We start from the raw sequence: 27,787 nt of genomic DNA on the forward strand, positions 1-27,787 counted from the left end.
CAGGGGAAAGATGGCATCTACAAGAAGAATTCACAATCAGTAATATTATCCGCCATTTACTGCCAGCCGTTCCACTGTTAAAATAGAGGGGGCTGTAGCGCGCTAAGCTCGATTTTTCATCGATATATTTCTGAGGGTCGGTCACACTGGTTCTGCCGCAAACGAAAAAAATCCGCTCCTGCTCGTCGACTGTACCGCCGTTTTGCTGAAATTGTTTTACTTACTTGTAAAGTTACTTGTAATTGCACAAGTGTCACCCACCCACATACCCAGACTCACCCACACACACTAAAAAAACGAGCAGAATGTCGAGCATGCCAAAGCGACCAAAGTTTGATGGAAACATCGATGGATCTGCCAGTCTAAATGAGGAGGAGTCTGAGGCGTTGGAGTTAATCGATGCCTGCCAAAACGAGATTGATGCGCTAAACGAGAAGGCCAGCGAGGAGATCCTTAAGGTTGAGCAGAAATACAACAAACTCAGGAAGCCGTGCTATGAGAAAAGAAGCGAGCTCGTTAAGAGGGTACCAAACTTCTGGGTGACATCGGTAAGTCTATCTCGCATCTTTCCGGTCCCGGCCATGAGTTGCATGGTGTGCGTTTTCATGTTAGGAACCGACTTTCGTGTTCCAAGTGTTTAAAAAGTGGCGGCAAAGCTGATACAGCAAGATAGACAAAAAATTTAATGGTTTCTGCCCCCAAACACCCATCAGATCCATGAAATTTGTCTCTATTCAGGCAATTTTTTTTCTTCATCTTTTGATGCCGCCGCCATCGCCGCACCGCTCTTTTTCTGCGCGAGCGTGTGAGTGTGTGTATCGATAGATGTGTCTGCCTGTCTGCTAGAAAAACAAGCTAATTTTACGTGCAGCTTGAGTTTAATAACTTGAGATAAAGCTGTTTCCGCATTAAAATGACTTCATTCTGCTTCCTTGTGTTGCAAATTATATAAAAATTGCGTACTTGCTGTGCAATGGCGCCGGAAAGAGTGTCGACTATCGTTATCGATTGTGTGCTGTGCTGTGCCATGATAAGGTCCGTAACTCAATTCTCTCCCCATTTCAGTTCATCAACCACCCACAAGTATCAGGCATCCTGGACGAAGAGGAGGAGGAATGTTTGCATGCCCTAAACAAGCTGGAGGTTGAGGAATTCGAAGATATCAAATCTGGCTATCGCATTAATTTCCATTTTGATGAGAATCCATACTTTGAAAATAAGGTGCTCACCAAAGAGTTCCATTTGAACTCAGCGGGTAAGATAGGATCTCTCAAACTGCAAATGTAACGTGTTTAAATATGTTCCTTAACCGCCTTAACAGCTGCTTCAGAGAACGGTTCGGACTGGCCAGCGTCGACTAGCACTCCTATTAACTGGAAGGAGGGCAAGAATCTGCTGAAACAGCTTCTGACGAAACCCTATGGCAACAAGAAGAAACGCAATTCCGAATATAAGACCTTCTTTGATTGGTTCTCGGATAACACCGATCCCGTCAACGATGAAATTGCAGAACTGATAAAGGATGATCTTTGGCCAAACCCACTGCAGTATTACCTAGTACCTGATATTGAAGTGGAGCCAGAAGACGAGGAAGATGACGACAACGAGGAGGAGACGTTCGAGGACGAAGACGGCGAGGATGGCGAGGGTGAGGACGAGGACGACGACGAAGATGAAGGTTAGCATTTATCATTATATGCAAGTAAAACAAATGTAAATTAAATAATCAATTTTTTCAGATGACAAGTAAACCTTATTGTATGGATAAACAGAAAGCCCAAAGTGTTTTTTCCCTCCCTCCCACAACCAATTTTACCATTATATTTGATTCTATGAGAAATTCGTAGAGCTAAAGTCAACCCCACAATTAATCTGAAAACCCAACCCTTTTTTTATTTGAAGTAAAAAATCGAGCGCGTATTGGCCATGAAGAAAAATTAAAAGGAATTTTTAAATTACAAATAAAAAAAACGACAGACGTGAATCTCTTAACAGAGTGGGCTTGAAGCATAGCTTTTATTTTTAAACCCAATAGGTTAGGTTTGTATTAAGTGAACATTAGTTGTATTAAGGATAAGATATATATTTTGGGAGTCCTAACCCTTGAGGCTGGTCAAGCCAGCACGCATTACCTCGTCGACGAGCAGCAGATTGCCGGCTATGATTGAGCACGAGTTGATGATCTGTTTCTTGACAATGTAGTTGTCGTAGATACCCATATCGGCGGGCTTCATAGGCTCACCGGTGGCCAAATCGAGCCCAACTAGATCGGGGGTCGAGCGATCCTCGGTGACGAGCTTCACAATGGTGTCCTGAGCATCGTAGCCGCTGTTGATGGCCAGAGTTTTGGGTACCACCAGCAGGGCATCAGCAAAGGCCTGAACTGCCAGGCGGGCCTTGCCCTTGATGGTGTCCTTGTAGACCAACAGCTCGTTGTAGGCACGCACCTCGAAGGCGCCAGCTCCAGGGATCAGAGCCTTGTCGCTAATTGTATTGTTGATGGCGCGCAGACCGTCGCGAATGGCATCCTTGATCTGGAGTATGGTGTACTTGTTGGGGCCCTTGATCAGAATGGTGACCGAAAGCGGATGCTTGCAGTCCTCCACAAAGGTGTATTTGTTCTCGCCCAGAACATGCTCGTACACGACTCCTGCATAGCCGAGATGCTCCTCTTGCAGATCCTCAAAGGTGTTCAAGGCGGTCCCGCCGCAAGCCAAAGCCAAACGCTCCATGTTGCGACGCTTGGCGCGACGCAGAGCCAGTATGCCCTCCTTGGCGAGGGCATCCAGGGAAAGGGGATCTATTCCCTTCTGGTTGATCAGCACGAAAGTCTTGTCTGTGCCGTCGCACAGCGAACGCTTCAGATCGATCACCTTCTTTACACGCTGATCGATGAAATCACGCTCAGCCCGGACGAAGGCCTCGCGCTCCTCGGCTGTCTTGTAGAAGAAGCCAGAATTGACTTCAGCCTTCTCGTACTCCAGCGAGACATTGGCCGTGAGTATGTAGCATTTTTCCAAACGCTTGGGCATCTCCGGATGGCGGCCGCCATGGTCCATGACCAAACCACGCACCAGCTGCGTGTCCGTGGCGGTCTTGTGCTGCATTTCCATCAGCTCGACCATGTGCAGATCAACGGGCTTCAGGGTCCCATTGGCAATGGTCAGTATGGCGTCCACACACACCTCGGTAAGTAGATCGGCCAGAACGGGATGCACCTTGGTCTTCAGACTGGTGTTGGCCACCTCCATCAGATTCTTCTTGTTGATTTCCACCGGAACTTTGCAATTCTCGAGTACCTCGAGCGTCTTTTCGCGGGCCTTGCCAAAGCCAGCGGCCATGATGCGTGGATGCAAGCCCTCCGACAAGTATATGTCAGCCTGCTTAAGCAGCTCTCCAATAAGAATCACCGTAGTTGTGGTGCCATCGCCAGTGGAATCGTCCTGGGCGGTGCTGGCCCTGGCAATCATCGATGCAGTTGGATGCTGAATTTGCATCTCATGAAGCAGGACATTGCCGTCCTTGGTGATCTTAATGTCGCCGGCGCCAGAGACCAGCATTTTCACTGTTCCTTTCGGCCCCAGATTGGTACGCATCACATCCTGCAGACCCTTGGCGGCGCTTATGTTGATGGCCAGAGCCTGGGCGGCACGCGCAATCTCGGCCTTGGGATTCAATAAGCTCATCGAAGCCATTTTTTTTTACAATGAATACCTTTTATAAAGTGAAAACTGAGCTTGCGTGCGGCCTGATTTGACAAAAATTTGAACAGTATGACCATATGCCCGCCTAAACCGTTAGGTTAGCGTTAGTGCAACTATCGTTTTGCTATCGGCGCTGAGCAGCCCTGGCACACGTATCGAAAGGTCTTCCAATCAGAATAACCCTGTTGTCACAGCTGCGATTTTAGCTGAAAAATTCTTTGGACTAAAAACGATGGCCTCCATTAACAAATTGGCAATTGTGGTATGTTTTGGGCATATAATAAAATAAAAGAAGCTTTTCTCAGTGCCAGGCGATGGAATTAAAATGTCAAAGTGTGAAAAATACGCGAGAAAAGGCCTGCCATCGAATCAATAATTATCTAACGCGTATTTGTTGGTTATGTAATTTGCAAAAATTAACCAATTCTCGGTCTTTTTAATACAATTCAGACAGCAATAATGAAGATTAATTGAAATTTCCGCAGAGCCGTGCACTAGCCACCGCCGCTGCTTCGACGAAGCCGGTGAAGCCTCCATTGCAGTTGTTCGGTCTGGAGGCTCGCTATGCCACCGCCTTGTACTCGGCTGCGACCAAATTGAACACGCTGGACAAGGTGGAGAAGGATCTGATCGCTCTGCAGACGACTCTCAAGACCGATAAGAAGCTGCGCGAGAATGTGACGAGCCCGATCATTAACAGGAAGGTCATGGCCATTGCCCTGAGGGAGGCATCCGTCAAGCTTAACTTTGCCCCAGCTACGGCCAACATTTTGGGTCTGCTGGCCGACAACGGTCGCTTGAAGAAGCTCGATAACGTCATCACCGCCTTCAGGACCATCATGGCTGCCCACCGTGGTGAGGTTGTCTGCGAAGTGGTTTCTGCCAAGCCTCTGGACTCATCCCAGAGCAAGCAGTTGGAGGGCGCACTCAAGGTACCAGTCCCGTCCCCAGTCTCATATATCTGTCTGCTATGCTTCTATTTGACATGTCGATCATTTGCCTTTTGCAGTCTTTCTTGAAGGACAACCAGTCGCTGAAGATCACCTCTCGTGTGGATCCTAGCATCATTGGTGGTTTGATCGTTTCCATCGGCGACAAGTACGTCGACATGAGCATTGCCACCAAAGTGAAGCTCTACACAGATGTCATGCAGACTCCTGCCTAGGCCTGTAAGGATTAGCTCTTGATTAAATGCCACCAACCGAAGCGTTTGGAATTCATGCGGTATTTGCGAATAAACCACTCTTCACCCCCCCAAATATAGCAACAAAAGGCGTTTGCAATGTGCGCTTCAGCTTCCATAATTGTATTCTTGACTGGCACAGATTGTGTTAATTCCGTGTCGGTAAACGGTTTGGCGCGCCCAAACATTATTTTGTACTTTTTCTGGTCGCCATCGTCTGTACGCTTTTGTCCTCTTTCGGATCCGGAGCTGCTGGGTCCATAGGTGCTGGATCCGCAGCTGCTGAATTTCCACTGTCGGATGGCCCTTGCTGTAACTCCTCCATCTTGGCCTGGATGGTTTTCTGCAGCTCGCTTTGCTCTGCCAGCAAGCAGTACAGCTCCTTGATGCGTGCCGCCTGCAGTTCAAGGACCTTAGTGCTATTCGATGTAGCCGCTGTTTCGAACCAGTTGGCACCTTCTGGCAACTGTGACAGGGTTTCGGTTTTCCATTGACCGCAGTTGTTGCCATTTTCATTTGTCATGCCACAGATGCATATGGGTGGACATTTGCTACAGCTTGGACCCTGGTCAAGCACTAGGACATCCGCGCAGTTCTCATCCTGCTCCTCACCTTGGCAATTGCCTTCCGAATCGTTGGTGGAAGCGCGGCATACTCTATAGTTGGGATGATCAAGTTCCTGGAAAGCGGCACGCTCGTCAGCATCCGTTAGATCCGACTGGAGCAATCGAATCTCACTAAGGGGCGACGGCTGGAAGGTTTCTGGACAGATATATTCGCTAGCATCGCAGCTCTCTTTTGGAGACCCTGCCATGAGAAGGACATTAACAATATTCGGTTTATTCTTCCCAGGACAAGTCTTCCCAGGACAAGGCTTTTCCTGTTCCTGTCCACTCTGCATACCCTGAATAATGAGGCTCATATCAACTTTACTGGCCTTGGCAGAGGGCCCCTTAGTTGGGTACACAATGCTATTAGTGGAGGCAATTGAGAATGGGATCTTGGCTCTGCATCCCCCCGTCGGAGGGGGTCTATTCGAGCAATTTGGTTGCGGTGCAGGTGGTTGGACCATTTGCGAGGCATACTGGACCCCTTGGTCCATCATTTTGCATGCCGGACAGCACTGGCCCATCGGTTTCTTGCTTTGCATATTAGAACCAGGCCCTGATCTGGAATTACTACGATTTTTACGCTTTTGCTGTTGCTGCCTCTGTGGCATTTGTTGTTTCGCATTTTTCTGTTGCGGTTGCTGCTGGGACAACATTCCTCTTTGCTGGCCGAGTGTATTATTTAAGTTGAGGTAAATGCTTTCTGCGGTGTCCTGCTCTTGTTGCTGCTGCTGAGTACATTTCTGTAATGGCGGCAGCCTTGTCATTTGTTGGCATTGATCTTCTCTGGCGTTGCTCTCCATCATTTCCCTCTGTTTGCATTGGGCGCAGGCGCTGCACGTAGGACACCTTTGTGGACATGGTATACTCTGGGACATGCAAGATTTAGTGGCTCCTGCTTGACGCCCCATCGACTGATATTCGGGGCTTACCAATTCGGAACCTCGCCCCATTTGATTGCCCCCCTGATTGTTCAAAAATGGACAGGTACTACGCAAGCATTGCGTCTGCGAATAGCTGGCAAATTGTTGCCCACCTATGCCCATTCCGGATGGATAGAATGGGTCTGGGTATGGACGTTGTGGATTAGTGCCTATATTTTTTGAGCATCGCCCTTGATCATCTCTACATCTGCGAGTATTCTCACTGCCAGATCGCTTTCTCTGGCAAAGTTCATGCTTAAATCCTTCCAGGTGGCTGAGACTCATGACCTCTTGATTCGTCATTTCCGATGCACAGCTGGCGCTTGGGCTTGGCCTTGGACTATTAGGATTAGTGCCAAGATTTTCAGACCATCGTCGTTGATCATCTGTACATCTGCGAGTATTCTCAGTGCCCGATTGCGTCTTCTGGCAAAGTTCATCGTTAAATCCCTTCAAGTGGCTGACGCAGACACATGCCCATTTGCGATATGTAGCCACATCCAGATTGGACGAATTAAGATTTGCCAAATTCAACCATCTACGCGCCTCCACAATGGTGGTTGGAATGATGTAGTCTCCAATTGGCTTCTCGCCACAGACGATACAGCGACGACCCATTTCAAATTTACAAAAACGGATTACAGTGGAATTTGGAATTTTATTTTACAGTATTTTCCAAGCTGTGATTGGTATTTTTTTGTGGAATTTTGGACGGCGTTATCGTGTGCGTCCCAGCGTTGCATTCACCGATAAGTTCATCGGTTATTGCAGCTGCGCCGCAGCTGTGTTTCTTTCTGTTTCGTTTAAAAATAGTAAATGCAACGAACTTTTGTGTGTACTGGTGTCCCAGTTTTGATGACTAAGCTTGCCAGCTGAATAATGAGTTTAGCAAATGGAACTATGGCTATGTATGACACCCCGAATAGCAATATGGATGCAACGAATCGCGGTACCTGGGAGAAGGTCCTGGCTATGCTGATACTTGGCCTAGGCAGCTTCCTGTCTGGTATGCTTCCTGCCATTATCTCAGAGCGCAACAGGAGACGATTCCCACTGACTACGTCGCTGCTGTTGTGCTTTGGCGCGGGAATTTTGCTGGCCACAGCACTAGTTCATATACTGCCTGAGGTGAGTGTTTGCGTTGGTTTGTGTTACCTGGAATGTAATTTGAATATCCATCCATCCTCCTTCTGGCTAACACCCAACAGGTGCGCGAGCAAATGAATTCGAAATTCGCTGAGGTGGCCATGTGTGGAGGTTTCTTCATCATCTACTTCATTGACGAGTTTATACACTATTTCTTCGGCGAGGCCATCCAGCATACGCACAGTCACGGCCATGAACATGAACCTGAACCCTCACATGCACATGTCCAAACCGACCCAGACAGGGACCACAATGGATATGGCGCAATCAGTGAACGTGCGCCCTTGCTATCAGCACAGCAGCAGCCGACGTCGCATTCACATTCCCACCACAACGAAAAGTAAATCGATTGCATCCCCCTCTCGACCCTATTAATTGATTTCTTTTTGATATGCAGTAGCCATGATCACGCCTCTTCCGGCTGTGATGATGCCAGGGTAGAGGATGCAAATGCCCGCATATGTCATACCAGCCACACGGAACCATGTGCCCAGTCCATGACGGGTACTCTCGGCCTCTTTGTTGCATTGTCTCTGCACTCGGCCATTGAGGGACTGGCGATTGGGGTACAAAACTCATCCACAAAGGTCTGTACATAGTCTGGTCTTGACATAGTTTTCAGGCCTCACAATAGACAGCCAGAGGCCGCAATCTTTAGCAAATATTAGAAGCTTCGCCAAGTTTAATCTAGTTAGATAAGCCCCCCCTCTTATGTTCTTTGTTTCTTTGTAGGTCTTATTTCTTCTTGGCGCTGTGGCTTGCCACAAATTCGTGATGGGCTTCTGCCTGGGCCTAGAGTTTCGCTCCAATCCTCAGACCAGTGTGCGCTCCCAATTCATTGGCATCTTGGTATTCGCTTTGGGTGCCGTCTGCGGCATTGCCCTGGGTATGCTTATCGTGGATGTGCCCGCCGAATGGTCTTCGAAAACTCTACCCATTGTTCAGGCTTTGGCCGGCGGCACGCTCTTCTACGTCACCGTCTGTGAAGTGATACCCCGCGAGAAGGCACGCTGGCACTCGCATCCGACGCGACGCTGGGCGGGATTTGCGCAATTTGCGACTGTTGTTGCCGGCTTTGCCACCATGTGCATTATAAACTTTTATCTTTCTGGTACGTATCGCTGTGTGGCTGCTGTCTTTGGGCCGCTTCTAATCTCCGAAACCTCAATTTCAGATGAGGAATGAGAAGAATCTTTGTCGGCAGAGGGATGACGTTTGCGCTGTGTTCTTTTCATTTTTAAGACATTAATTTAATTGGGCAGCTCATTGTTAATGTTTAGGAGAAGTTTTTATAGATATGTACTGTAGGTTTGATGAATCTTTGTTATAGAATAAAATGTATTTGTATCTGGATTGACGGCTTTTAGTTGCTGCAAAAGAAGCAAATAAAATCAATTAAATTTCACACATATTTTCTACATATATATTTTTCCTTTTTTTTTCTCCAAAGTATCTGTTTTGTTTGTGTATTTGTTTTTGTTTCTGCTATAATGATAAACCTTAAGATCCTAAGTTGGTAATCAAAAAAAATCCGTAATTTTTTCTGTTTTGTTTTGTTTTTTCTTTTGTTTTCATACCTAAACAGTTATCGTTCATTGCAATAATAATCTGCAATTATAATCTTTATGTTTTAAACGAATTAAAACAACATCTATATGTAACTATAAATCTCTATACGCGTGTAGGTTTGTATATATGTATATATTTATGTATATATAAAAGGGTTTATCTAAAGGTAATTTATGTTGGGTTGATTGTTAAGAAAAACAATGATAAAATAGCAAAATGTGCGGGGGATTTGTTGGTCTCTGGATCTCTGATTAATGCTGATTTTTAGATGGGTTTAAGGTCGGGCGGTAGGAAGGGGGATCTATATTTCTAATTACGTGAGACTTGCAGATTAGATCTTATACATATCTTTGCGTATAGTTTTTTTATGTATGGGTATGCTCTTCTCAGTCCTTATTTAACTAATTTAATTTACAATCGAAACCGAAAATTCTTCTGGACTTCAGATAGGCTTTCTGGCTACCCTTTGGCCTGACACGACAGTGTAGAAAAACGAAACTTAGAACATAAATAAATCTAGTAATTATAGTTCCGCCTTTGCCGCAGCACTAACCCCATTCTCATCCTCATCTTCATCATCATCGGCCCATTCGCTGCTGAGACTCTTTACCTTATCCGCACTTGCCGCCTCCTCTACCTCAACGACCGCCGACGCCGACGTCTTATCTGTGGCGGCTCCTGCATCGCTGCTGCTGTTTGGCGTGTCGTCAACCTTTGTTTCCTTTGATGCAGCCTCCACTGCTACTGTCGTCTTCCCATCATTGTTATTATCAGCTGTTGTCTCTGCTTCCGGCTCAATGATCTCCGCCTGGCTTGGATGATCGGCAGGCAGCTGGGTTAGAGGCACCAGATCTGCATCTGTCTCGGTACTGTCTGTTGTGTCTACTGTGGTCGCTGCTGCTGCTTCTATCGCTTCCAGGGGAGTACTACTCTTGTCATCTTCGGGCAACTCCGCCTGGGCTATCAATTCATCCAGCAACTCCTTGCGCATATTGTCCGTCTCCAAATGTTCCTCTTCCTCCCCCACCACATGCTCCACAGTGTTGGCAGGTAAGGCTGTACTTGAATCGATTTCCACATCTGGCGTGGCTACATCTGCTCCTGTCGCATCTTCTTTAATGAACTCCTGCTCCTCCTCATGCTCTCGCTTGATATTAATGTCTGTCTCTGTTTTCGTAGCAGCAGCTACAGCTGGTGCGGGGTCCTCCTCAGCCGTATCCGTGTCCACATCCATCCTTTCGTCCTGTCTAGTTGTTGTACTGGTGGCCGGGACTTCTACACCGACTTCTTCCTCGCAGCCACCGGCCGCAGCAGGCTGCTCTGCTGCACTATTGGTCTTTGATGACGTATCGTCGGTGCCCTTGTGCATCGATTTTAGAGCCAAATCAATATCGTCTTCCTCCTCCTCTTCAACGATATTGCTTTCCTCAGCCATGGGCTGGGTTTCCACTGTTTTCTCGGGCTGTTGTTTGCCGAGAACAGTCTCTGTGCTTCCAGGCTTTTCCATATCCATCATTTCATCCTCATTCTCGTCTTCGGTCCAATCGCCCGTCAACTCCTTTAGTTTTTCACTAATGTCATCGCGAGGTTTCTCTGGTTTCTGCAAAGAAAAATATTATTTAATGACACGATTCCTCTGTAAATGAGAGATGGGGAAAAACGTACCTCTTTGCTGTTCTGCTCCTCGGATTCGGCAATTAGATTCTCTGCCCATTCCAAATTGTCAATGGACTCTTTGCTCTCATCGGCCGCACTGGTGCCGGTCTCGCTCTTCTTGCCACTCTCCACTGAATCGGCAGCACCGAGTTCGCTGTAGATCTGACTGTCGTCGTACTCCTCTTCGGTGCCGGCCAGGGATTTGACGTCGCCCTCCTGCTTTGCGTTTTCCACCTCCGGCTCGCTGAGTACCATTACCACACCGCCGGCGGCGGCGCCAGCTTGTTGTTGATTCAGCTGCGAGAGGATCTCTTTTCGTTGCTCGTCTGTGAGCTCCACTTCATTGCCATCAGCTCCAACGAACTTCACCTCCTGCGGCTGCTCCAAATCCTCATGCTCCTCCTCCTCCTCCTCCGCTTCTTGATCAGCGCTGACCCGCTGCGCTGCTATGGCACTGTGGGCAGGCAAACTGATGTTTGAGAGTATGCGAACCTTGCCCTCCGGCTCTTGCTCTTGCTCTTCCTCAGGTTCCTCCTCGTCGTCGTCTTGTGAGCCTTGATACTCCTCATCCGTCTCATCAATGATGCCATCCTCCAGGGCCTGGGTCTTGTGATAGCCCTTCATGTGCTTGTACAGCTGCAGCTCTTGATCAAAGACCTTGTTGCAATAGATGCACTGTTGCTTGTTCTCGTCCGTGTGTGCCTCATTGATGTGACCCTCGAGGTCGGCTTTGGTCAAAAACGTTTGATCACAGAGGGCACACTCGGTAAAAGTGTAGAGCTGCGATTTGATCTGGTGATCCGTGTAAATGTGGAAATGCAACTCCCTGTTGTTGGGCGATCGCCAGCCGCAATGCTCGCACAGTGCCGGGTCGATGGTTTCCTTATGCGTGTTAATGAGATGCCGTCTGAAGCCCCTGTACGAAGGAATGCTAATGGGCCGTCCATTAACTCCACACCGTAGACACAGCCAGGGACCTGATGACAAATTCAAATGAATATTTATTAGCAAAATGTTTGGGTAGTAAGATTAAACAAAATTCTACGTACCGGTGGTATTCTCAGCTCCCTGTGCAATCAAAGTATGCATCGTCTTGCTGTCGATTCGACGCTTCTGGGCTGATGCCGCTGCCGTGGAGCTGGCTGTTGTCGCTGCTGCTGCCGCTGCTGATGTCTGGGCTGGGACGGACTGCGCAACTGCTGATGTCTTTTGCTGGGTCGTTGCCGTTGCCTTCTGCTGTGACGTTATCAACGGTGTGGATTTGTCCGTTTTGAAAGAAACATGCAGCTTCTTGTGCGGCGATGTGGGCCCCCCCGATGCCGATGAGGATTGAGTTGGCGCAGTGGCTGCTACTGCTGGCGAACCACGCTTCACAGGTGAGGCTGCCTTCTCTGCGGGACTATTAGTTGGCGTATTGTTGGGCATAATCTTTAGCTTGATGTTCTTGTGGCCCTTGACGATATGCGGATACTGTCGCAAGACTTCGGCTATGATTTTGGTGTGATTCAGCTTGGCATTGGATGAATCCTTCACAATAATCGTCGGCGTCTGGCTGGGCGACTCCTGTTTGAGGATGATGGTCGTTGTGCCATGCTCCAGCTGGGTCTGTGAGCCCTGCTGTGGAGTTGTCGGCTGGTTTTGCTTGGATGTGGATGGCTGCGGTGGCAAATCGTCGTCATCATCGTCTGCATGGACATCATCGTAGAGCATGCCGCCATCGTATTCCGGATCATTGTCACCAAATTCGGCCGCAATTTGCTTACGCATCCGCTGTTGCTCGGCAAATTCTTTGACCTCCTCTAGGCTGGGCTTCTTCGAAGGCGGCGACAGGAGACTCGTCTGTGCCGGTCGCTTATTGTTGTTGTATCCCTTGCGCAGCTGCTCAAAGGGAGAGGTGGGCTCTTGTTTGTTGCTTGTCGTCGTCCGAATCATTGTGTTCCCTATACTCGCACGCTGTAAATTTGGTCTCAATGTGGCTCCCGAGGCCGCCCCCACAACTGTGTTGCTGACAACGCGGCTCTGCTGGGCCGGTACTGTTACGCGCTGTTGGGGACTACCTGTATTAATGGCTGGTCCCACGGTCCGGCGTCGTATACCCTTCGGACTGGGGGGCTAAAAAGAGGCAATACAAATTAGTCTACGCTTTGGAATATGATGAAACAATCAGCACTCACCCTCTGCTGGCGATTAACATTCTCCATGGTGCGACGATGTGCCTCCAATAGCTTCAGCAGCACTGTCATGTTCATCTCCTTGGCGGTGCGCAGCAGTTTGCCATACATTTTCAACTCAAACTCCAGGGTGCCCGTGTACATAAAGTTGACAATGGGCACCACAACATCCGCCTGGAACTCGTTGGGCATAATGAGGGCGTCGTCGACTATTTCGCACTGTTGCTCCAGAGCATTGAAATAGTCGGTGCAAGCGCTTAGCACCAGGCGATGCACTTTTAATTGTGAATTATCACGGAACTGCAGTGTTAGGTCGCAGTAGTCAGTTTTGTTAAAGAAATTCTGCAGCTTCTGCAGGAAGAAGACTCCCCAGTTGTCCACTTTGACCGATTTCACTTCTCCCATTTTTGTGGCTGCGTTCTTCTCAACGTTGTTATCCTTGGCAAGTATTGTTGTTCTTCTTGTTAAATGGAACGCGCGCGCCCTCCCCGTTTGTTGTTGCTCTAGCTGGCTGATGGCGCAACTGTACTCCGGACCAAGGGAAAGGAAATTTTATATTTAGGACACGCGGCCACGTTGATGCCAAAAACAGAATGAAAAGAATCAACACAGAAACAATTATTAACTTTGTTTAGTTTGTTATGTTCACTTAGGATTAGCCTCGAAGTGCAGCTCAGGCGGGCGTCAATTGATTTTCAACAAACATACACTCTTTCAGTACTCTCTTTTGCTGGTGCTGCCGCCACGGCGCGCAATGCAACTCGGATATCGATAGATGGTATGTACGTGTGCCTATTTACGCTTCTCTGTGTGTGTGTAATGTGCGCGTCGCCAGGTTTTCTTTTGGCTTATTATTGCCTTACTTATTAATTAATGCCCACGCGCGTGGAAATATGTTTCAATTGTTCCGTTGGTGCATTTATTTATTCTGATTTGGCGCCTCCCCTCCCCATTTCACACAACAAGCGAAGATTATAAGCACAAAAATTCTCTCTTAATCATGCTGTATACACACAATTTTTCAAAACAATACCTTTGTTTTTTCAATTGATTTGATTTTGGTCATTTAAGTTCTTAATACATACATTAATTCGTATTGCACTCTTTTTTTGCCGGATAAATTCTAATTTTTTTCAGAGAGAACAACCGAAGCAGGCAGCCATGTTTCTTTTCCAACAGGGTTGAAAAGTGCACTTATCGATGTGTATACGATGAGTGCTTGGTCTGGTATTGAAGAGGTGACGCAAGTCCGTGGGGTATATGCTCACAAAATGATATTGTATTCGGCCATACATATATGTCAGTTGTTTTCTAGTTTTAATTAATTATAATGCATACTACCCTTATATGCTGTTTATTGATATCGAGTGCATAATTAAATTATGTGGCTCTAGTTAATTGATTCGTTCATCTATGGAAGAGTGACGTCACAGAGCTCAGAGTGTAGCTTCACCTGCGTCACCTTACACTTTACAATTTGGTAGCGCTGCACCACGAGATGGAAACCAAGTGGTTTTTGTTTAAATAATAAACTAATAACAAACTAAACTGTACAGAATGACTGGCCGGAACAAGGGTAGAGGAAAACGTGGCGGTGGCCCCTACCGCAATGTCAAATCCAATCACAACTGTGAGCGCAGCTTTGCCCAGCAGGAAAATGAACTGGCCAAAAGCGATAGCGACAGTAACGATGACTCGGATTCGTCGGGTGGGGGTCCGGATGATCTCGGCCACCCACCGGACTTTTCGGTTGCCATGTGGGACCTCAATCACTGTGATCCAAAGAAATGCTCTGGCAGAAAACTGGCACGCTTGGGACTGATTTCGAATCTGCGCTTGGGACAAAAGTTTCCCGGCCTCGTCCTGTCCCCCGTTGGCCAGTTGTGTGTGAGTCCACTCGATCGTGAGATTGTGGCTGCTTCTGGTGTGGCCGTGATTGACTGCTCTTGGGCCAAACTGGATGAGACGCCTTTCAGTCGCATGCGTAGCCCACATCCCCGTCTTTTGCCCTTTTTGGTGGCCGCCAATCCCATCAACTACGGGAAGCCCTGCAAGCTCAGCTGCGTCGAGGCTATAGCAGCAACACTATACATTTGCGGTTTCACGGAAGAGGCACGCTGGTTCATGGGCAAGTTTTCGTGGGGTCATGCCTTTCTGGAGCTAAATGACAAGCTCCTCAATGCGTATGCGGCCTGCACGGGCAGCGATGACATACTCAAGGTGCAAAACGAATATTTGGAGGCGGAACAGAAGGAGCGCAACAAGCCCAGAGACCTACGTGACTTCTATCCAACAAGCAGCAGTAGCAGTGCCAGCGAGAATGAAGAGGAAATAAAAACCGAAAGCTAATCTTTACAAGGTTCTCTGATGTTTTATTATCAAAATACCATTAACTAATTACAAAACGTTGCGTGTGTTTTTTGTATGTTACAAACCAGCTGTGAAGAGCAATTCTCAAACTATTAAAAACTATTTGAATGAAATATTCATTTACAATTCTTCCATCAAGTCAAAGAGAGTGGGACTACTAATTTACTGTGCATTTCGCATATACTCGGGGTCAACGTTTACAAAGTTATTCATGCTGAAATATACAGCGCTATTCTTCACCAGAAACTTGAGAAAATCCTGCAGGTGCACGATTAAGTTCTGCATGGCCTGCTGATCCAGCGCCGAGTATGTCAGCATCGAGCCCAGTCGCACGAAAAGGCGCAGCAAGTGAAAGGAACCATAGAGATCGGACAACGGTGTATCTGGATGCTTTTGCATCACATCTGCGTACTGCGTACGCTCAAATTTGTACAGCAGCTGGGAGCCCAGCATGACATTGAAGTACTCCACAATGCCTTCGAGTACATCGTTGATGGCCACCTCCTTGCTGGCACTGGTCGACTTGACAGACTTTTTGTGCGCCAAATACTGTTCGGCGATTTGCTGGATCGTCACCTTAGCGGGCAGCTCCAGCAGCTTGTGCTCGCGCACCACCGCATACCAGTCATCGGTCAGGTAGTGTTTCAGCTCATCAGGTATTTTGATTTTCACTTCCAACTTGTTGGTAAAGCTCTCTTCACTTTCGACCCATGGTGCCGGCTCCGATGGCGGTGTGGGAGTCGTTGGTGTCGGAGTTGGTGCTGCTGGTGTTCCCTGCTTTTCGGCAGAAGTTGTGGTATCACTGCCGCTCAATGATGGACGTTGCTCGCTAATCCTTTTCTTTTTGGGTGGCACCACTGTGGCGCCGTCGTCCTCTGTGATCTCTCCTGTCGCTGCATCTTCTTTCTTTTCATTTGGAGTGCCGGGACGTGCCGACACTATTGCACTTTGTGTTGACTTCCGATTGGAACGACTAGTTGAGGTATTGGCGTTGGTGCTATTAGGGGTCGTGCTGATGTTGTTTCCACTGTCCGATTTTGTCATCGGTCCCGTACTGGAAGTGGGTGTACTGACCACCGACGGTAGAGATGTATTTCCCTCCTTGGAGGGAGTCGAAGCTCGAGAATCGTTGCCCACTTGTTCAATTTTTTTTGCCTTGGCGCTTCCTTTGAAACAAGTAATAAATCAGTCAGACCGACGACCACAAGCAGGTGGTTCGACTTACCCTTCTTGTTGTCCTTCTTCGACCGCTCGCCGCATAATCGCGCCTGTTCCTTTTGTCGCTGTACATTGTCATCATTGTATTTGAGCACACGGCTTTCGGGCACCCATTCGTCCCAGCTGTAAGAGGATTGGATTGTTGGTAACTCTTTACAGATTCTATATATTGTACGGTATTGCATACTTTTTGCTCCAGCCTGCATAGTGGATGTAGTATTGGACCGGCGTCGCATCAGGTTTTGTTTTGAGCACTTTGGCTTCGTAAATGAGCGGGCCGTGAAAGCACAGCACGCGTTCTCCTGCAAGGCGATACTATATTTAATCAAATGCATGGTTGGGTCACAGGTTCTAGCTTACCATCTGCAAATATAGAGGCTGCATCTGCTGCAGATCCCACGGTTTCCATTTTAGCGGGTTTTATTTATTTTTATTGTAAAAACAAGAAAAGGCTAGTGATGCGAGTTGTCAAAGATGGCCGATGGCATCGCCTACTATCGATTGGATCTGAACTCTATCGATGATTGATAGTCACCTAGTTATATTTATTTATAAATATATATAACAAACAGTCTTTATTAAACGTGTGCTTATACACTATACAATAGTTAATGTTTGGCCGGCGATGACAGTCCCTCCTCTTCCCAGGGACGTGGACCTCGTTTGTTCTCCCATTCATCTATGTTCACGGCCCTTACTTTGTCGTACTCCGTTTCCAGCGTAACTTCTTGGCGTTTCTTCATGTTCACGCCGTACTTCTTCATCTCGTCGGGTGTCACCGGCTGCTTCTTGGAGTACTGATACCTGCAATAGTTCCACATCAATCAGTTGGCATTGCTTTTGAGCTTGACTGACTGTTACCTTAAATTGGAAAACTGCTGCAGTCCAAAAGAGCCGGCCACCATCATGATAAGGAAGGGCACACCATATTTAAACGATTTTCGTTTACTATAATATTTTAGTTTGTCACTGAACGACATTATTTGTATATTATATCACAATGCTTATCGATACTATCGATGAATACCGAGCTTAGCCCACTTAACCACCTCCATTTAAACAGGTGAACGACTTGAGTGGCGGAGAATAATACTGTTTCTAACCTCTTCTTCTTGTAGATCCATGATTTCTCTTTCTCTACAATCAACATTTTCACGATATCTTTCACCTGAACTTCTTAAAGATTCATCATTTTTGTGGGGAGCGTTTTAATACGCACTGGTCGACAATGGGTTAATCCTTCTCTGTCCATGATCAGAAATCATATATCTCGGTTTTCATATTCGGTCTAATATTACTAGCTAGCTAGGATCCTCAGCTCTGAACACGTACTTATATCCCATTAATAAATCGATTTCCTACAAAATTGTCTAATTTTAAGCACTCTCTTATATTGGGTTTTGTTTAAAATAAGGTTTAAGCGAAAAAGGACAAACAGATCGTAAAACGTATGTAAGTGTATACGGCATGAAACGTAAGTATGAATGGAATGTTACGTCATTGTTGTGGGTCAACAGGGAATGGACATCGTTGTACCCTATTTCCTTTAGTTAATATTAAAATACTGGTTTTCAAGCTGCCTCTTCAAGGACTCTGCAAGAAGACCATAAATTGCAATATTTCGTTGAAGTAGCTTTAAAACATGGTCTGCATTATTTGAAGCCTTGGATGGAATGCAGGATGTTGCTCATTTCGGTAATAGTAACGGATTTACAAATTTGTCCGTTTTTCAAATTAAAAACCCATGACTAGGACATTATTTCATAGCAACCCTTTCTTATTAATAGCATGGGTTCATCTGCACAAAGCATTCTTTCAATCACTTTCAAAAATCTGCAGCTGCTCCCGTCGATTAAAATAGCCCTGCCCTTGAAGCGGAAGCGACTTAAATGTAGCGTACGCCTTGCCAAATTGCGAGCAGTTTCTATAGAACAATTGTTTTCCGGCGTACGCCGATGCTTATGCACTTACATTTACATATGTGTGGCCTGGCATATAAGTTCAAGGTCGTATATCTCTTTAGTTCTCAAATAATTGACACTGACAATGTCGAAGAGCGCCAAAATGTTGTGTGTTCACATCGTACACGACATTTGATATGGCAAGCCAAACGGTCCGCTGGTTCACCTTGGCCGAGTCGGTCCCGGCCGGGCTGGGGGTATAGGCAAGGCAAGTGGTTCATTGCAAAGATTTCCTTTTAGTACCAATAGCTATAGCTCTCAACCAGTTCGAGTTTTCAATTCATTCACAAGGAGCCGACGCGATACGCCGCCAATTGAGTCATCCACAGGCCCGCTCGAGACTGGGTTGGTCTCAAATCACACAGCTTTGAAGTCGCTACAAGATTATATTTCAGTTTCTGATGCACCCTACCTACCTGATCTGATCGAACAATCTTCTCTCATGGCTTCAGCACAGTCGTCTATGCCCCGCTGTTTCCACTTTTCCAGGCAATTTTCACCAAATATGGTTGCGATTTTCCTAACAAGATTGTGCACTTGTTGTCTGACCCAAGCTCTCGTACACGTACACGTACAATATATTTATTTATTTTTATTTGGTATATATTTTTTGGAATTATGAAAACTTTTGTTTTCCATAACACAGCCTCAGCCCCACAGCATCAGGTGGCCATGATTTCGTTTTTTCTTATTTAGCAAGTTGCTCACACATTTTCGATTTTTAACAATGTTCTCGATGTTGTCTCAAGGGTCTTTCTCATGGATACTTATTTAGGATGATATATATACATATATATTGATCTGTTTGCAAGACTTTTTTGTTTTGAATGAAAACAATTACGTCATTCGGTGGGTGTTGCTGGATTTAATTATAAATTTTTCAACAGTTTCAGTGCAGGCAAAAAAAAAAACAACATTATTTTCTCCAAGAGAAAATCACAGAAAAAGAATAAATATGCTGAGATCAAATTGGGTTTTATTTATAGCGGGCTTTGGCTGCAATCAGAAGATTTATATAATCAGTTTTAAGAACAACTCTTTAGCAATTTATGTAATACGATTAATTTAATAAATTTGTGTGCAAAATTCTATACTTGCTTATAGGATAATCACCATTGTTGGAATAATCGTTGGAAATAAAAGAAAACCTTTAAGCTTTATATATTTTACTTTTTCCACGAAAGAATTAAAGCATGTAGAAAGGAATATTGAATTTTATTGAATAACATATGTACATATCTTTTAATGGATACAACTTTACAAGTCTATTTCTATTAAAATAATATTAATTGTCCCTTTTTCTATAAATATATACGCTTTGAATAAAATAAAACAGAAAAGCTCCTTGTTATCCAATGAAAATATCTTTTTAATTTATGATTTAGACTTTTTCTCAATGCTATCAAAAATTTGATAATCTAAAAAATCGTATGGATATTCCCAGTAACTTTTAGGATACATTTTGATGAATGGAAATAAGAAATAATTATTAAAATTTAACTAAAAAGAAACTAATTGATTAGAATCACATAAGCTTTAACAGAATCTTCGAAATTTTACTCTATCATCCCCATTTATGTTATAATTCTTTCTACGTTTCAACCAATTATTCTACCTAATTTAAAATGCAATTCAAGAAATCTTACAGATTTTAACAGATCAAGAACTACCCGATTCGGTGATAAAAAGTATACCATACTTTATTAATACATTAATTGTGTATTCCTTTGTTTAAAAATTCAATTTAAATATCTTATCATATAAAAAATTACTAGTACATAAAATAAGCGTGATCAATGGGCAAAAAATAGTATCTACAAAAGAGAGCCGTATTTTATATAAGCTACTGATCTTCTGAGATCAAGAGGAAATTGCATTTATGCGATTTCCACGTTCCGCTCGATACATGAATCATGGTACATATAGGGGTTTTCTTCCGAGAGCGTTACCAACAAGCAGGCAATATACAAAGTACAATTGTACTTTGACATTAATGATTGCCAACAAAATGTTTCCCGTTCGTAGACATGACGTTGAAAAATCTATAGAAAAACACTCAAATTATATAGAACAAAAAAAAATAATAATCCGTAGACCTATGGTGTCTGTATATACCTATTTGAAACAAGATTTTTTTGGCATATCAATAACTGAAAGATAAAAATAGGCATTGAAGAAAGAACCAAAAAGCAAAACAAAAAGATACACGCACACAATAAAACTTTCTTAAGTCACACACACAGAAACCGAAATGATAGAGAAAAATGTTGCTTTTGTATTTTCAAATATTTTGCATTAACCAAAAATACTGGGGTGATGAGTGAGAGCTTTTTGGAATATGGGGAAATATTCAAAAATAGGCAGAACAGAACAATTCCACACACCCATACACAGACACAGACACAGACAGCCAGTGAACAGGTGACAGAAGGCCCCTGGCGAAGAGCGGGAGAAAGGATGGCGAGAGAGAGAGGATTGAGAGTGTAACAGTAAAAGCGCAGTCGCAGGCGCCGGCTATGCTTGTGTTGTGTGAGAAGAGATCGTAAATCAGGGTGCTGCTCATCGCCGATCTCTTGCCTTCTATACACACGAGCCGAAGAAAATATTCGATTTTCCTCGGCTGCACTGAGAGAAAGTTTTACTTTTAAGATGAATATAATATTGAAACAAATTTCGTTTCTAGGGAATTTAGTGAAGTACACCATTTTCAAGCCATTTGGGCATTGTTATACCCATTTGTGGAGTTCGATAATATTTATATAATGATGATCGATCCAATGAAGACCAGGAAAAACCATAGATTTCATTGGACTACTAAATTATAGGGCTTCCATAGGATAAACCCATCTTACAGGGTATCTAAGGCTCTACCGCTGAAAATCTAGTCTTTCTATCTTTTCCTTAAGATGTTGTTACATGTTCGGCAACCACCTAGCACTTTTTTCGCACAGTGTACAAGCTCTAGCAATACCATGCCATGCTCTCTTTTTGTGGCGAGTGAGTGATCATCGCCGTACTCAAACGAGAGCAGAATGCAGTTCCATAATAAGCGAAAGAGCAAACCAAAAGCAACAACACGAGCACGGCATCGCATTTATTTGGCCGAAAAGCATGCTCTCTCGCACACACACACAGGCGCGCTGGGCGGCGATGGCCCACACCTATACACACCAGCGCAGATCGTTCGGAATCGACCGAGCGGCGGGCATCGAACGTCAACATATTGAATAAATATTTTCAGTTGAACATCACAATCCGTTCAAGTCGCGGATAACTCCGAATAAAAGTTTTGTAAGTAAAAAAAAGGAAGGCAAAGAAAAGAACCTCCTATTCAAAAATACCAAGATATCCAAAAAAATATATCAAAAAGTATCTTGTAAATCTTGTTGCGTGCAAAAAAAACAAGTACAAAAACTGTGCGAGCCCTGCGAAAAAAAAGGATCCAAATCAGCTCTAAATAATTATATAATCATCAAAACGTTGCGGCAAAACTAATTTGAAATCAAATCAAAGTGCTGTGAAAAATCTATAGTAACCAAAAAAGAAACCGCAAGTATTTTTGAGAAGAGCAACAAAAAAAAGATATTTCAAATATTTCTTAGTTTAGAATGAAAACCCAAATAGAGGTTAAGCACCTTTTCGGTTAATAGCGATTCTCTCTGGGGCTTTGTCAAGTTTGTCTGTTAACCACAATTTGGCATCTAGAATTTCCATTTTCCATTTCCACTAAATGCCCTCTGCATGAGATATATAAACATTGCCAGTGGGCATTCATCAGTGGGGTTCTCACATGGTTCTGGGAATCGAATCCGCCAGAGTAAATATCAAAGGTTGTTCTAGGACTCAAGGAATTTATGATATGCTAAAGAAATGAATGCATAGAGGATCTTGAGTTACATTTTACATACAAAATCTGTGAGAATCTTCCTGACTTACATTTCTTTAGATATCTTCCTAGAGACTACCTTTTTCATCTTCCGGTTCTTCTAGAATCCTATTCAAATATGGGATAATTCACTGAAGGTTGCTAAACCACTAAGAGATCCATGATCTCAAGGTGGTTATAAAAAGACCTAGACCTAATGGAAAAGAGAGATAGAAAAAAAGATCCTTCCTTCTTTGGTATTCAGAATAAATCCCAATCATTCAGAACATCGTGCAGTTCTGTTGCAATTTGTTGTATCCATGAAATCCGATACACAACCGTTGGCCACAGATGCCAAATGTATCTGAAGCGAACGTAGGCGAGAAATCCCCAACCCAACGAATTCCCCAGAAAGCTCTTCTCTTTTCTTTATACTTATTGTAGTATTAAGTAATATCCGTTGGATATTCAACAGATGCCTCCTCAGTTTTCCTATTTTTAGGTATTTTCTGTGTGTCCAAGAGAGACAGAGAAAGAGAGAGAGAGAGATAGTCAGAGTCACAGAGAGGGATAAAGCTTTCAGTTCTGCCCCGCCATAGACTTTTAGATATAGATTCTATATACGTTAGACCTATATACAAGGCTGTCTATGTGTTTGAGACTTAAAAATAGAAAAAAACGGAATAGAATTCTGTATTCTGTACAACAAAAAATCTGACTTTTTCCAATGGATAATTTGGAAATGTTGCTGTACAAATGAGAGAGATGGATATAATTAGAAGATGTGAAAGAACATATTTCCTAACCTACAGAGTATATATTTTGAGGCACTTACTTATTCTTGATCTAGGATAAACAAGGCAGACAGGATATCTAGAGGGGTAGTGTATAAATTTTGGGGGAAAATGTGGAATAAATTGCTTCCTAAATATGGGAAATGAAATACCTAAATCGCACCCAGTTTTCTATTAAATGAAACATATGAGAATATGTAGAAATTACTCTTTCATTTTAAGGGTAAACTTTGGTAGTCTTAAATCCTTGTTATTTTGCTTTGATGAGTTCCTTGAATTTTATTATTTTCTAAGAATTTCACATGGTGTTCGAAGGTTCTTCAAAGCTTACTGGTATATGCTTTTGTAGGTATTAGAAAAGGTGTATAGAATATATATAAAGAAGTACTAGAAAGGTTAAACATCTTCAAACTCAGTTTTATTTCTTAAAAATACTCATATGTGGATGTTAAATATTAATAGAATATGAAGTTTTGCCCATTCTTTTATCTGGAGTATTTATCCCTCAAACTCCATTACTTTCTTCGCTCTATAATGGCGCTCTTCTTGGCTTTGGGTTCATTTATTTTACAAAAGATGTATGTCATTGCCGAAAGGTTTAAGATTCCGTGCGATTTATTCCGCTGAATCAACGCAAACATAACTCAATGTGTCACCTCATTCGATCCCATATGCACATGACACATGGCACAAACAAATTTGCCTCGATTGCAATTTACTCGTAATTTAAATTCAATTTTTGTTTTCCTTCGGCCGCTTTTGCTCGCTGTTTCGTTGAACCTGAGGTTCAGAGGCTCAGGAATGTAAACAGAAAAGTTTTAAAAATAAATTAATGTTTTTGAACAAGAACAAGAACCACCAGCACACGGGAGGGGCAATGCAGTAATAAAGAATTTAAAACTTGTCTCAATTAGTGGCCTGCCTGGATTCGGTGCAGGCCATGACAAATGTTGGTCAAGTGGAGTGTCTGGTTGGTGGCAAGCTGGAGGAAGGAATGAAAGGTGGAAAGAGGTGTGCGAATGACTGAGAAGAGGTTAAGCCCCCAGGCCCCAGCTGAGTCCACACTGAGTCAGAGTCAGAGTCCAGAGAGTATTGGCCAAGTATAGTTTAAAGCCAACTGAGTGGATGATAATGATTCATTGGGGGAGTGTTAAGAAGAGTAGGATTAGGAGGTTTGTTTACAAGGAATCTACAGAGCCTAAAGTGCTCTTCATTTAAAGATTAAAGAGTCTCTTCCTTAAGAGTATCTCAAGATAGTCGAAAGATAACTTGAATTAGAGTTTGAACTAAATTTATTCTTGTTCTAGAATAGGGAGGTTGGGTAAAAGATCTTTGGGTTATATCTAGGGGATTACTTTAGTAAAACTATCAACTAGAACTTTGAAATAGTACTCAAGATCTTTGCCTTGCAATACAAATATACGTATAACTTTACTGATCCCAAAATACTCGAGAAAGAATGGTATAATAAACCAAACATAAATTCGTATAGCTAAAGCTATATCTTACCTCTTTTCTTGGCCCACATTTGGGTTCCATCTACTGACACAATTTCTGGATGGTGGCAGAACTCTCTACTCAAATATGCTCCCAGTTCCAGCTTCGTTCTTAATCCATTCCATACCAATCCGAACCGATGTGATCTGCATAACTAAGCCCCGAAAACGTGCATTACCTGGTATTTCTCGTTCAAATGATTTACTGTGAGATGAGAAAACACTCTCCAAAAAAACAACACACATAAGATTGAAGAGGAGACCCAGAAGCGGGAATAAAAGTCGTGAAGAAACGCCGGCAAAATATTAAAAGCTCAATTCACAGTCCGATGAGCTGGAACAATACTGATGTCTGGGCCTTGAGTGTTTGATTTTTGGTCTGGGGCGAATAATTAATGGGTTTTGCCACCTTCCAGCCAAAAAAGGGTAGACATGGCTCTCTCATTAGCTTGTGAGAGAGAATACCACCTCCCTGAATGCTGATAACAGATAGATAAGCCAAGAGACAAGTGTATTTCTGTTGGAAAAAGAGGGTAGATAATACAAAGAATGATTACCCAAGCCATAAACAATCTAATATTCCTATAGTTTTAGTTGTGTCCAAGATAGAAATTAGAATAGTCTTGGATTTGGGGAGGATTAAGCCAAAAAGAGTTCACTTTTCCAATTAAAGATTGTAAAATGCAAATGCCTTCTCCTTCTCTCTCAAGACAGAGTTTCACTTTCTGTGCACAAAGAAACGAGTTTTTTTCTTTTCTTATCCATTCCGAATGCTCGTAGATGATTATCGCATAAATTTATTAATTGGTTTATTGGCTGCACATAACAACCGTTTTCATTGCCATTTCCATTTCGATTTGCAGTTTCTTTCGAGTACAGTAGCAAAACAAACAAACAGACACCATGGATGCCATCAAGAAGAAGATGCAAGCGATGAAAGTCGACAAGGATGGAGCTTTGGAGCGCGCTCTCGTCTGCGAACAAGAGGCACGCGATGCCAACACTCGCGCCGAAAAGGTAATTCAACCATCAGGAACCCCCATGCATCACCCCCCCTCCATAAACCACACGCACTTGTACTCCCACAGAGCGGCAGAGTGGGAGAAACATTTAATGTAACAAAAAACATAATTAAAGGGGTTTAAATCTGAACAGATCTCTACAGGCTCTTGCGAACCCTAACCGAAACACAACAAATCTTGTTAACACATTCCATTTTTCTTGTTTTTATTAACATTTTCCTTTTTCTTTTGGAAATATAATAATAACAGGCCGAGGAGGAGGCTCGCCAGCTGCAAAAGAAAATCCAGACCGTTGAGAACGAGCTGGATCAGACCCAGGAGGCCCTCACCCTTGTCACTGGCAAGCTGGAGGAGAAGAACAAGGCCCTGCAGAATGTAAGTTCAATAATTTCATACCTTGCATACCTTAGAATAGATCTTAAGTGGAGGATAGAGAAGGCATAGAAGTTCGTAGTCAATATCGTTATTTTTTTATAGATTTCAATGCAAAATTTCTTTTATGTCAGCTGAAAATTTATGTTAAATTTAAGTCTTAGAAATAAATTAGCTTGCATTTAAATTTATAACCAATTTTTCACGAATTGATCAAATTACTATTTTAATTTAAAAGCTAAATTCTCAAACTTATTCCAAAGCATTCCAAAAAACCCCCCAAAAATCACAATTTCTTTAATCACTTGACAAAACGTTAAAAAACATAAGAAAGGCAGACCCATTAATCATTTCTAGACTAGCATTTGTCAGAGCCCTCAAAAATGTTACAAATTTCCCAGAAACTATATCTTTAAATAAGTATCTATAGATCTTAAGAAAAAACATTTAATTTTTAGGCCATTTCACAATATTCTGTGAAATGCATCTGGGTTCAGATACAAGTCAAGAAATACACATAAATTTATTATAAGTGATTTTTTCAACAGCTTCAAGAAATGGGGGAAAGAAAATGGGCCAGCGGAAAAACTGTGTCATCGGAGCGGCAATTTAATGCTAATTTTCCGGCACCTTCTTTGAAATGGGATAAATGTTTGGGGGCGGAAATTCCATTCCATTTTATGAGTCTGAGGTGTTTGTGCTCTTAGCAGAAAATTCATAAATTTTGAATTCAAATTCAAACAAAAGGAAACAGCAGTCAGCAATTGCCACGCAGCACTCTGTCGGTGTATGCGTTTTTCTTTTACTGTTGGCAGCGCCTTTGGTGCGGCGCTATTTTTAAATTCGTTGGAAATAGCAGCCCGATGGTGCGAGAGGGAGAGCGCCCCGGCAACGCATGCGCGCCTGTATGCGTGTGTGTGTGCAAGGCAATATCAAATAACGCAAAGACAAATGAAAATTGTTTTTGCCAAAATATTTTCATGCAAAAACAAAAATGGTTTCCTCTCAATTTTTTTGTACAGTATTTAGAACAATTTTCTTGGCGTTGGGCCGACACCGCCTTGTGCTTTCCAAAACAAAAAGAACAAAATTGAAATTGAATTAAATTTTTTGTTCTTCTTGCGATTCGTTTTTTGATTTGGGACACTTTCGGAAAGTATTTCAAGGATTGGGCGTTTGGCAGCGTTTCAAAAATTCAACATTTTCAGGTAACCAGAGGCGTGAAAGATAAATACAAAATGCTTATCGGACAGCATAAATTATGAGATCTTGACAAATTATCAGTTATGGCTTTTCTTGTTGTTGTCGCTGGCGCTGTTGGCCCTGCCCCGTATCGTTCATGCCAGCGCCTGAGTAATAATACAAGATACGGGAAAAAGAAAAAAAAAAACACAGAGATAAGCAATTAAATCAAACAAAAACTGAAATGGAATGAATAGACCAGGAAAACTCATCGCGAATACCGCAAGAGAGTAAGAGAGCAGGAGCGGAGCGGAGCTAGAGCTAGAGAGTACAAGTGGCCTGCATGAAAGCTTGTGCGAGAGAGAGCATCACTAGTGAGTGGGTGTTGTGGGGCTGTGGCGATGTGGCGATGTGGCGCTCTCTCGTGCTCATCAACTCTCCCCCTGGATGTACGATCAGAGTGCAGCGCACACATCTTGCTGACTCACTCGGACATGTGCCACACGTCGGCCGCACGCTTCGTATGGGGGCGCATTAGAGAGAGAGA

General features: G+C 43.7%; 10 protein-coding genes across 15 annotated transcripts in view; 5 read left to right on the top strand and 5 right to left on the bottom strand.

Moving 5' to 3' along the window:
* Window positions 1-131: 131 nt before the first annotated feature.
* LOC108154813 (protein SET) lies at window positions 132-1,937 on the top strand. Its single transcript, XM_017285214.2, has 4 exons — window positions 132-548; window positions 1,066-1,255; window positions 1,322-1,678; window positions 1,740-1,937. The coding sequence occupies exons 1-4, from the start codon at window positions 306-308 to the stop codon at window positions 1,748-1,750; spliced, it is 801 nt and encodes a 266-aa protein (XP_017140703.1). The 5' UTR covers window positions 132-305; the 3' UTR covers window positions 1,751-1,937.
* A 47-nt stretch (window positions 1,938-1,984) lies between these two features.
* Window positions 1,985-3,781, bottom strand: LOC108154810 (T-complex protein 1 subunit zeta-like). The gene has a single exon (XM_033390086.1). It carries the CDS (start codon window positions 3,693-3,695, stop codon window positions 2,097-2,099), a length of 1,599 nt encoding a protein of 532 aa, XP_033245977.1. The 5' UTR covers window positions 3,696-3,781; the 3' UTR covers window positions 1,985-2,096.
* A 70-nt stretch (window positions 3,782-3,851) lies between these two features.
* LOC108154815 (ATP synthase subunit O, mitochondrial) lies at window positions 3,852-4,967 on the top strand. Its single transcript, XM_017285216.2, has 3 exons — window positions 3,852-3,966; window positions 4,190-4,636; window positions 4,714-4,967. The coding sequence occupies exons 1-3, from the start codon at window positions 3,937-3,939 to the stop codon at window positions 4,867-4,869; spliced, it is 633 nt and encodes a 210-aa protein (XP_017140705.1). The 5' UTR covers window positions 3,852-3,936; the 3' UTR covers window positions 4,870-4,967.
* LOC108154808 lies at window positions 4,589-7,126 on the bottom strand. Its single transcript, XM_017285207.2, has one exon. It carries the CDS (start codon window positions 7,034-7,036, stop codon window positions 5,075-5,077), a length of 1,962 nt encoding a protein of 653 aa, XP_017140696.1. The 5' UTR covers window positions 7,037-7,126; the 3' UTR covers window positions 4,589-5,074.
* A 66-nt stretch (window positions 7,127-7,192) lies between these two features.
* On the top strand, window positions 7,193-8,917 carry LOC108154812 (protein zntD). 2 transcript variants are annotated; one of them, XM_017285213.2, is made up of 5 exons: window positions 7,193-7,546; window positions 7,627-7,904; window positions 7,965-8,151; window positions 8,297-8,675; window positions 8,739-8,917. In XM_017285213.2, the coding sequence occupies exons 1-5, from the start codon at window positions 7,298-7,300 to the stop codon at window positions 8,747-8,749; spliced, it is 1,104 nt and encodes a 367-aa protein (XP_017140702.1). In that variant the 5' UTR covers window positions 7,193-7,297; the 3' UTR covers window positions 8,750-8,917. The 2 variants fall into 2 exon arrangements, with proteins under 2 accessions (XP_017140702.1, XP_017140701.1); XM_017285212.2 differs by having other exon boundaries at window positions 7,196-7,546; window positions 7,962-8,151.
* Window positions 8,918-9,222: 305 nt separating this feature from the next.
* On the bottom strand, window positions 9,223-14,150 carry LOC108154806 (centrosome-associated zinc finger protein CP190). 2 transcript variants are annotated; one of them, XM_017285206.2, is made up of 5 exons: window positions 14,046-14,150; window positions 12,964-13,483; window positions 11,839-12,901; window positions 10,799-11,766; window positions 9,223-10,733 (listed from the first exon to the last, which is right to left on the bottom strand). In XM_017285206.2, the coding sequence occupies exons 2-5, from the start codon at window positions 13,363-13,365 to the stop codon at window positions 9,657-9,659; spliced, it is 3,510 nt and encodes a 1,169-aa protein (XP_017140695.1). In that variant the 5' UTR covers window positions 13,366-13,483; window positions 14,046-14,150; the 3' UTR covers window positions 9,223-9,656. The 2 variants fall into 2 exon arrangements, with proteins under 2 accessions (XP_017140695.1, XP_017140694.1); XM_017285205.2 differs by having other exon boundaries at window positions 13,994-14,143.
* A 242-nt stretch (window positions 14,151-14,392) lies between these two features.
* On the top strand, window positions 14,393-15,443 carry LOC108154814 (ribosome biogenesis protein TSR3 homolog). Its single transcript, XM_017285215.2, has one exon. It carries the CDS (start codon window positions 14,518-14,520, stop codon window positions 15,307-15,309), a length of 792 nt encoding a protein of 263 aa, XP_017140704.1. The 5' UTR covers window positions 14,393-14,517; the 3' UTR covers window positions 15,310-15,443.
* LOC108154811 (nuA4 complex subunit EAF3 homolog) lies at window positions 15,309-17,037 on the bottom strand. Its single transcript, XM_017285211.2, has 4 exons — window positions 16,909-17,037; window positions 16,736-16,850; window positions 16,556-16,671; window positions 15,309-16,496 (listed from the first exon to the last, which is right to left on the bottom strand). The coding sequence occupies exons 1-4, from the start codon at window positions 16,955-16,957 to the stop codon at window positions 15,493-15,495; spliced, it is 1,284 nt and encodes a 427-aa protein (XP_017140700.1). The 5' UTR covers window positions 16,958-17,037; the 3' UTR covers window positions 15,309-15,492.
* A 50-nt stretch (window positions 17,038-17,087) lies between these two features.
* LOC108154816 (cytochrome c oxidase assembly protein COX16 homolog, mitochondrial) lies at window positions 17,088-17,528 on the bottom strand. Its single transcript, XM_017285217.2, has 2 exons — window positions 17,410-17,528; window positions 17,088-17,352 (listed from the first exon to the last, which is right to left on the bottom strand). Exons 1-2 carry the CDS (start codon window positions 17,526-17,528, stop codon window positions 17,157-17,159), a joined length of 315 nt encoding a protein of 104 aa, XP_017140706.1. The 3' UTR covers window positions 17,088-17,156.
* Window positions 17,529-21,693: 4,165 nt separating this feature from the next.
* LOC108155320 (tropomyosin-2) overlaps window positions 21,694-27,787 on the top strand; it is a 30,314-nt gene continuing 24,220 nt past the window's right edge. For 2 of the 4 annotated variants that reach the window (XM_017286051.2, XM_017286055.2), the window contains exons 1-3: window positions 21,694-21,800; window positions 25,528-25,681; window positions 25,936-26,061. In XM_017286051.2, coding sequence (XP_017141540.1) covers window positions 25,568-25,681; window positions 25,936-26,061 — 240 coding nt within the window. In that variant the 5' untranslated portion in view covers window positions 21,694-21,800; window positions 25,528-25,567. The remainder of the gene's footprint in view (window positions 21,801-25,527; window positions 25,682-25,935; window positions 26,062-27,787) is intronic. The other 2 variants (XM_017286054.2, XM_017286053.2) reach the window with 2 other exon arrangements.

This window comes from Drosophila miranda, chromosome 2, assembly GCF_003369915.1.
Source record: "Drosophila miranda strain MSH22 chromosome 2, D.miranda_PacBio2.1, whole genome shotgun sequence".
Lineage (NCBI taxonomy): Eukaryota > Metazoa > Arthropoda > Insecta > Diptera > Drosophilidae > Drosophila > Drosophila miranda.